Source organism: Lolium perenne, chromosome 4 (assembly GCF_019359855.2).
Source record: "Lolium perenne isolate Kyuss_39 chromosome 4, Kyuss_2.0, whole genome shotgun sequence".
NCBI classification, from domain to species: Eukaryota; Viridiplantae; Streptophyta; class Magnoliopsida; order Poales; family Poaceae; genus Lolium; species Lolium perenne.
In genome coordinates this window covers 273,547,659-273,555,769 of record NC_067247.2, presented here as the reverse complement: position 1 = coordinate 273,555,769, position 8,111 = coordinate 273,547,659, and the positions used below count along the sequence as shown (strand labels likewise).

The window sequence follows — 8,111 nt, the reverse complement described above, 5'->3', positions numbered from 1 at the left end:
ACTTCAAATCCAGTCGCAAGCGTCCGCTTCACTCCCGCTACGACTGAGGGGGATGTTAGAAGTATAATATGTAGGGGTGTATATGTAAAACTAGGAGTTATCTTCTTGTACTACAAGTCTATCCTTTCCCCTTGTAACTCTATATATACCCACGAGGGTCCAAGCAATACAACACACAATTCTAGGGTTCCAACAATATTTCCAATAAACATCACAGTTCTCAAAAGCTCGACAGAAATACCTTGGGAGGTTGATGTTTGTTTTCCTTTTCTTAGGGAACACGTGAGCTTTATTTATTGATCAAGACATAATGTTGTTACAGTCTTCCATGACCATTGCCAACACGCAGGGGGGAGCTGAATCATCTAGCACACCACATAAATCACCCTTCCCTAGCTGTGCCAAACAATGCGCCACTTCATTACCCTGACGATTAACCTTACTTAACATAACCTCAGGTAAACCAGCCATGAGACCCCTAGCCTCCCCATATAAACTCCAGTTTGCCGAGCTATCATTACAACCAGCTGAGAGGGTGTTGATAACTTGTGCAGCATCTGACTCGAGAATCGTTGGCCACTGCGTGAAATCAACAAGGTGTCGTAAGCCCTCCACGCATGCGATAATTTCCGCAGCCTCTGCGCTCGCACACGTTGGGATGAAAGATCGCACTGAACGCAGCACGCTCCCTGTCTGATCGCGGATGACGACGCCAACGCCGCCTCGCTCCGTTTGTGCATCCCAACTGGCATCAACATTTGCTTTTATCCAGCCGGTCGGGGGAGGCTCCCAACGGATAGAGCCATCTGCATCAGGAAGAGCAGGCTCCAGTATTGCATATACAGTGGCTTTACCTTTGATGTTGACGCTGCCATGCTGCGTGCCCGAGATCAACTCGTAGTTTTGAAGGGAATGCACAGATGTCGTGACTGACGCCTCGTCACCATGAATCATATTGTTTGCCATCCTGCTTGGACAATGAATTAATTCAATGGGATAATAGATTAAACCAACAAATGCGTCATTACCCTAAAGCTCTCTTGATCTCATCGCTCTCAGGGTCAAGTTTCAGTGCTTCCGTAAATGCATCAGCTGCTCCTTGGTAATCCTGTACATCGAGAAAATAAAACGGGAGGGTGATACTGGTGCAGTGACAGAATCAGATTTTGACTAAAGGAGACGATTTGATATTGCAGCCACACCTCCATGAATTCGAGAGCTGTGCCCTCAAGGTACCATCCCTTGCACCAACCAGGCATAAGCTGTCTGCAACGTTGAGCGTCTGACAAAGCTCTCTCCCCTTCCCTCATCCGCAGCCAGCAAAGGCTCCGGTTGGAAAACATGGTGGCATCAAAGGGGTTTATCTCGATCACCTGCATTTACAACCAGCAAGCATTAACTAAGTTACGCATCCAGGATCCTTTCATAGCATCTCTTCTGGTATAGGAAAATCACAATTCACTAATAGTCCTGAGTTAAGCAAAGTTTAGGTTAAATTTTCAATGTTGACCTTCTAGTAAATATTATGATGTGAAACAGCCATGCTTCTATATATGGATATTCCCAAAATAAAAACAACTGCAAATCTTAGGAACAATTATCCAGAAAACAATAGTATGGCTACATAAAAACAATAGTATGGCTACATAAATAGGCTAAATTGTCCACATTTTCTTTGTGAAACTTCAGAGCATACCCGTCCGAATAAGTATAGAGCAGCCTGGTAGTCTTTCTTTCTGAACGCTTCCTTGGCCCGTGACTTAAAATCAGTTAGTCTTGCTCCCACAGGAACTGCATCCTGAAGACAGAGCACAACAATAGTGGATGTCAAGTCCTGTGACCGCACACCAGCATATATCACAGAATCTTCTATCTATTATATTACGCTCATGTTTATAACGGCAATGATTTAATAGATTATATGTTCCGCTCATGTGTGAAGAAAGATGGACACATTCACAAAAATATAAGTCATTCTGAATCCGTTTCAACGATCAATGGAGGGTCTCAGGAAATAAGTATGGAAGTACCGAAGGGTCTCACACACACCTTTACCGGCAGCACATCTGTAGCTAGGATTGAAACACAAAATTTACATATCAGCCAGATTATTTCTCTATTCATCAAAGTCCCAGAATTATTCCAATCCTCAGGTGCAAGTTAACTGGACAGTTAATATTTCCCTATTTTGGCTAGCTACTACTACGTTATCATGCTCTGGCATTTTGCCATCTTCTAACTTTGTTAAGTCATAACCATCTGTATGCATCCAACTCATCATATCTACTTACTCATGTCGTGACGTCCTAACTGCATTTCAAAACAACTCAACGATACAATAAATCCACAAAATATATTATATGCCCCAAAATTAGACCCTGATGTATATTTTGCCCCTTTTTTGTGTGCACATTTTGCACAACAAGTTCTGTCTACCCTTACTGATACTAGCACGAATGCCTATGCACATCTGTATGCATCCAACTCATCATATCTACTTACTCATGTCGTGACGTCCTAAGAGCAATTCCAATAGTGTAGCCAACTGCTGGCTATAAGCAAAGTGTCATGTCATCTATAGCCAACTTAGAGCCAACATATACAATAGTGAGCTATAAAAATATAGTACTTTATCAATATATGGCCCACCTTTCACTCTCACAAAGTGCCTAAGAGCACGTGCTAGAGCTAGCTCTTGCATAAGAGCCAACTCTCCTTCTCTCTCTTTCTCTCTCTCCTCCAACTAAGCAATAATATACTATTTTAATCCTTATAGCGAGCTGACTAGGACTTATTGTACTTGCTCTAACTGCATTTCAAAACAACTCAACGATACAATAAATCCACAAAATATATTATATGCCCCAAAATTAGACCCTGACGTATATTTTGCCCCTTTTTTATGTGCACATTTTGCACAACAAGTTCTGTCTACCCTTACTGATACTAGCACGAATGCCTATGCACATGAAAGGATGATTTCTTTAATGTATATTAATGAAACAAGCTGAGTATGCAAATATTAGATTAGTGTGCAAACATTGATTTTAGATCATAAGCTGATTTTCAGTTTGAATCTGAACTGATTAGTTCAGTAATCATTTGTCCAAGCATAAGACTTAATCAAGATGGGGAAAAGTGTAAATTAAAAAAGTCCCTAGATATCACTAATTTCTAGTTAACGCGTGCACTCTCGCGTATGTGTGGGTATGAGTATAACTTGCACTGTTAATCATGATCTAGATATCGGATTTTGTAAGTCTATTTCAATAATATAACTATGTTTTATATATTAAACTAGAAAAATGAAAAAAAAAATAGCTACTTGGTTTTTGGACTAACTATGTCTTTTTTCACAAATATGGACTAACTATGTCTCCATGTGATATCCACAAATAACGAAATTTGAACTATTATATATGACAAACTCTTATTGGATGAGTAAGTAATACACCAACATTATCTATACGAAAACTGGTTTAACAAACCATAACTAGTAATTTGGATTGCGATGAAACTTGATACAATTCCTTAATAGGAAAAATCAGAATAAGATTATGTCTAAAAAACTCTTACTAGATGACCAAATAATACAACTCCTTCTAGTTAAGAAACTAAAACTAAAAGGCAACAAGAAATTTGCTTTCGTACAAATCATATTTGAAAGCATTAATAGATAGGTTTGAAATAATGTGTATACCTAAAATATATTAGGTGGATAATGAATACAAATCTTATATCTATGAAACTTGAAATAGGAAATAAAAGGACATTAAGATTCATCATTTGACTTAAGTGGAGGATTTTGTTAGTTGATGTCTAATTATCTAAATAAAAATGCATAAAACCATAGATTTAGAAGAATATATGTAGGCACACCTTTCTAAAATCAGCTCACATATAAATAATATGTTGATCAATCATGGTAATATCATTTATTCATCACTCTTTTGTACCACTATCATCTATAACTTTTACAATAAAATTCATATGAAAAATATTCGTAAATATTTTGTATTGACGCACGGTGTCAAAACCTAGTACAACATTAACTAGACAAACTAACTAAGAAAATGCGCGCATCATCCAGCTTGTTTTGTCTTGAGTCCTTGCAATTGAACAAAATGTCCAATTTGAGAAAATAATTCTATTAACATATAACATATCCCATATTCTCACAATAATACCTACAAGCTTTACCAGTGAATTAATGGCGTCACAATGAGGTATGATTTTATTAATATTAGTTGAATTTATCATGCAAACAGTCAGGTAGAGAGTACAAGGAGGACATGAAAGTAGAAACAACTGAAGGACAAAGAATATAGCGATAAGAAGGTAATATTCAAGGTCACAAACAGAGTTCACAAGTATGCATGTATACTTCTTGGCGAATTGTTTATATCAGACAATTGCTGAGAACATATGTAATGAGCCACTGCGTTCTAAATACAAAACTACAAGTTATACATGAACGTAGTAAGAAATTGCCTATATACCTGAAGCTAGAATTGTTAGTTATTTGTCAAGACATACCTGAAGCCTGATTAGTGGAGATTTCATCATTCTAATTATTCCATCAACACTCCAATATGGTAGGGATGGAACTGGATTTGTCTTGGAAAACAAAAATTCGACAAGATCACGATCACCACGCTTTGCTGCTAACTGGATTGGAATTTCTCCATCCTACAATGTAAAATCAAACTTCGAAATGTAATATACTCCAGAATGAATAAAAAAATAGATCAATACAGAGATTTATTTTAACCAGAAAACATTGCAAGAAAATGAGACATTCCTGAATACATTCCAATGACAGTATCAGGTATTGTTAAATGGACAGAACAAATTAAATGGTAACATTACCCTGTCTACAATTCTAATCAGTAAGATCGAGTACTACATGGGCAAGAGAAACCATCAAAAGTATTAGACTACCACCCAGCCATTGGATATGCAAGAGCAAAAGTGAAAAAACAGGAGTCGCAGTAACCTCGCCAGGATCATTAGGATCAGCTCCAGCCTCCAGCAAGAACTTGACAATATCAGTGAAGCCAATTTTAATTGCTTGCGTTAAACTAGTTGGTCCGCAATAAGAACCGTTGACATCAGCACCAGCCTATTATTTTCAAAATACATAAGGAAAGTAAGGAAGCTTGAACAACAGGATCTGCAGAAGTAATCATGACAGTAAGATCTTAGACGAGAGTTTGGACAAACATAAGGAAATGCATCAACTTAAACGAATAAGTTACTGGACCTCAATCAGTAGCTTCATGCATTCGAGGGACTTGCGACAGCATGCCAGCATGAGTGGTGTTATGGTATGATCCATAAGTCTGTTGGGCTGAAATGAAAAAATAAACGACAGGTTGAAGAACAAATACTAGTCGGAATGCAGAATAAGAATTGCTCCTAGGAAAAACCACTTAATCGTCAAGCCAGCTAGCCAAGCAGAAGTTAGCACATTGGTGCATGCCAATTCGGTAACAGTGAATTTAACAAGCTTACATCAGCACCATGCTCCAGCAGAATCTTCATAGCCTCATCCTGGCCCTTCGAAGCAGCCGCATGCAATGGCGTCCCGCTATGATCCTCAAGCGTAATATCCGCAGGATGTCCTTCGGATAGCAATAGTTTCAAAGGTTCGCATAGCCCTGGTAGCAGCAAAAATAAATTGAATTTTTTGCCTTTCAATTCCAAATACTGCCACAGTGCGCACTGAACTAGTACTGAAGAGCAGAGGGACGAAAAAACACCTTTCGCGGCTGCAGCGTGCAGCAGAGTAAAGCCTTCGGGACACTTCTTTCTCGGGTTAGCGCCACGATCGAGAAGGTACTTCATAACCTCGATATTCCCCTCGAACACAGCGCAAACCAACGGCGTGGTGCCTGCAACAGACAACATTTCAATCAAACTTGTTACGAATTCACCATGGATATCACAAGAGGTGCAGGGCACTGCACGCACCTTCCGTGGTCGTTGAATTGACATCAATCCATGCTTCCTCTACCAGGAACTTGCAGCATTCCAGGCATCCACCGTGTGCAGCGAGATGCAGCGCGTTTGCCCCTTCATCGTCCTCGGCTACCCCCAAGTCCATTTGTTTGGCCATTTCTATCAAAGAGAAATTTCCGCGGAAAAACATATTACTACTCCTCTTGCTGTAGAAGTTTCTAGAGATAGACAGAGAAAGAGGGGTGCATTTACTCTTGAGGATGCGGAGGTCGCCATCGTAGGCCGCTTGGAGGACGATGCGTGTCCGGACTTTGGCGCGGGAGGAGGAAGAAGCCATGGTTGGGGCGGAACTTCGCTGGACGCGAGTTTTCTATGGAGTTTGAAGCAGGGAAGGGGAAGAAACGCGGCGGGGGTGAGAGAGAGAGTGGGGACGATGGAAGGCGAGGTGACGTTGATTTGATGTTGGCTTGGTGCAGTATCCAAGTCCTAGACACCTAAACAGAGGCGCAGCTAAAATAGTCAAATATACGCTTAATATACGCCTGCTCTACAAATTACTGATAGCCTGCAATACGCCTACGCCATACTGTGCCCCTCAATGCCTCATTAGGGTCGCCGCCTGGATGATTGTAGCATTAAGAATGACGCTGACTATAATATAATTAATAAATAAAAGGGATTTCTATTTTCGTGCCCCAGGTCCTTAGTTGTAGTCAGTTTTCTCCAGCTCCTTAGTTTTTCCTCAGTTTTTCCCTCCTCTAGTTTGAAACACGCACAAGTGCTGGAACGGCCGGTAGCCGTCAGGTCAGAGGCCTTGACCGTTAGTCTGACCGGGTGGGGCTGCATAGGGGTAGCTCCTCCCTGACCGTCTCGTGCTGACGGGTAGGGTCAGGAGACACGTCGGAGCAGCCATCCATCTATCGCCGACGTGTGGGCCGTTTTATTTCATGATTTTATACGCGGTGCTGCCAATGACAAATGGGGCCGCTCTATAGGGCTGCCGCAACCAATAACCAGTGGGGTCGCATATTTTTCAGGAAAAGACATATATTGCCGCTCTGTGGGGCTGCCGCAGCCAATGACCAGTGGGGTCGTCTATTTATTTAGAGAAAATCATATATTGCCGCTCTGTGGGGCCTCCGCAGCCAATGACCAGTGGGTCCGACTGCACATAACCGAACTGAAATCGAAAACCGAACCGAAAAAAACCTAACCGAAACCGAATTTCAGTTTTTATGGTTTTATGGTTAGGTTACAGTTAGCAAAAGTGCTAACCATACACAACTCGGTTAATTCGGTTTAAAACCGAAAAAACCGTAGCTAACCGAAGAAAACCGAACACCCTAGCTCAACAGCGAATTTTGCTTTGCAGGCCATCCCTAATTTATGTAAAACGTTTATATTTGTTTACAAGTGCATGTTAGACAATAGAGGTGCCACAGTGTGGTGGTGTGTATGTTGTATTTTACGGGAAATGCTTTGCAGGTCTTGAGTTCAAGTACTTAACGTGCATCATTTTTTTCAATTTGGTCGCATTCTCATTTTTTTAAAGTCTATAATATGCATTGTTTTTTTTAATTTGGCCACATTCTCATTATTTCAAGTATGTAATGTGCAACATTTTTTTAATTTGGCCGCATTTTCATTATTTATCATTTCTGTCTCCTCTAATATAATCAGTTTGGCCTTCAAAAATATAGAAATGAAATATATGTCCATAAAAAATAGGTATTATTTAAAAATTCGCGTCAACTTTGGTTAATTTGGTTATTACCGAAACCGAACCGAATTAATATGGTTATTACCGAAACCGAACCGTATTTCTATACAAAACCGTGTTTACCGAAGTATAGAAACTGTATTTACCATAAAACCGTATTTACCGAACCGAATTAACCATATTAACCGAACGCGCAGCCGGACCAGTGGGGTCGTCTATTTTTCAAGAAAAGACATATATTGCCGCTTTGTGGGGCCTCCGCAGCCAATGACCAGTGGGGTCGTCTATTTATTTAGAAAAGATCATATATTGCGGCTCTGTGGGGCCTCCGCAGCCAATGACCAGTGGGGTCGTCTATTTTTCAGGAAAAGACATATATTGCAGCTCTGGGGGGCTGCCGCAGCCAATGACTAGTGGAGTCGTCTATTTA

At 40.5% G+C, this 8,111-nt stretch overlaps 1 protein-coding gene across 1 annotated transcript; it reads right to left on the bottom strand.

The window, feature by feature from the left end:
• Positions 1–281: 281 nt before the first annotated feature.
• LOC127295451 (uncharacterized) lies at positions 282–6,354 on the bottom strand. Its single transcript, XM_051325407.2, has 11 exons — positions 6,214–6,354; positions 5,974–6,120; positions 5,763–5,894; positions 5,515–5,660; positions 5,264–5,350; positions 4,997–5,122; positions 4,537–4,689; positions 1,697–1,798; positions 1,203–1,373; positions 1,029–1,108; positions 282–967 (listed from the first exon to the last, which is right to left on the bottom strand). The coding sequence occupies exons 1-11, from the start codon at positions 6,296–6,298 to the stop codon at positions 301–303; spliced, it is 1,896 nt and encodes a 631-aa protein (XP_051181367.1). The 5' UTR covers positions 6,299–6,354; the 3' UTR covers positions 282–300.
• Positions 6,355–8,111: the final 1,757 nt, after the last annotated feature.

What these genes read in the sequence shown, in the direction of transcription:
- LOC127295451 (XM_051325407.2), bottom strand. Translation starts at nt 6,298, where the DNA reads ATGGCTTCTTCCTCCTCCCGCGCCAAAGTCCGGACACGCATCGTCCTC. An exon ending in CTCTATACTTATTCGGACGG is followed by an intron (nt 1,374 to 1,696) that starts GTATGCTCTGAA and finishes TTGTAAATGCAG; the next exon opens with GTGATCGAGATAAACCCCTT. An exon ending in GAGATCAAGAGAGCTTTAGG is followed by an intron (nt 968 to 1,028) that starts GTAATGACGCAT and finishes TTGTCCAAGCAG; the next exon opens with GATGGCAAACAATATGATTC.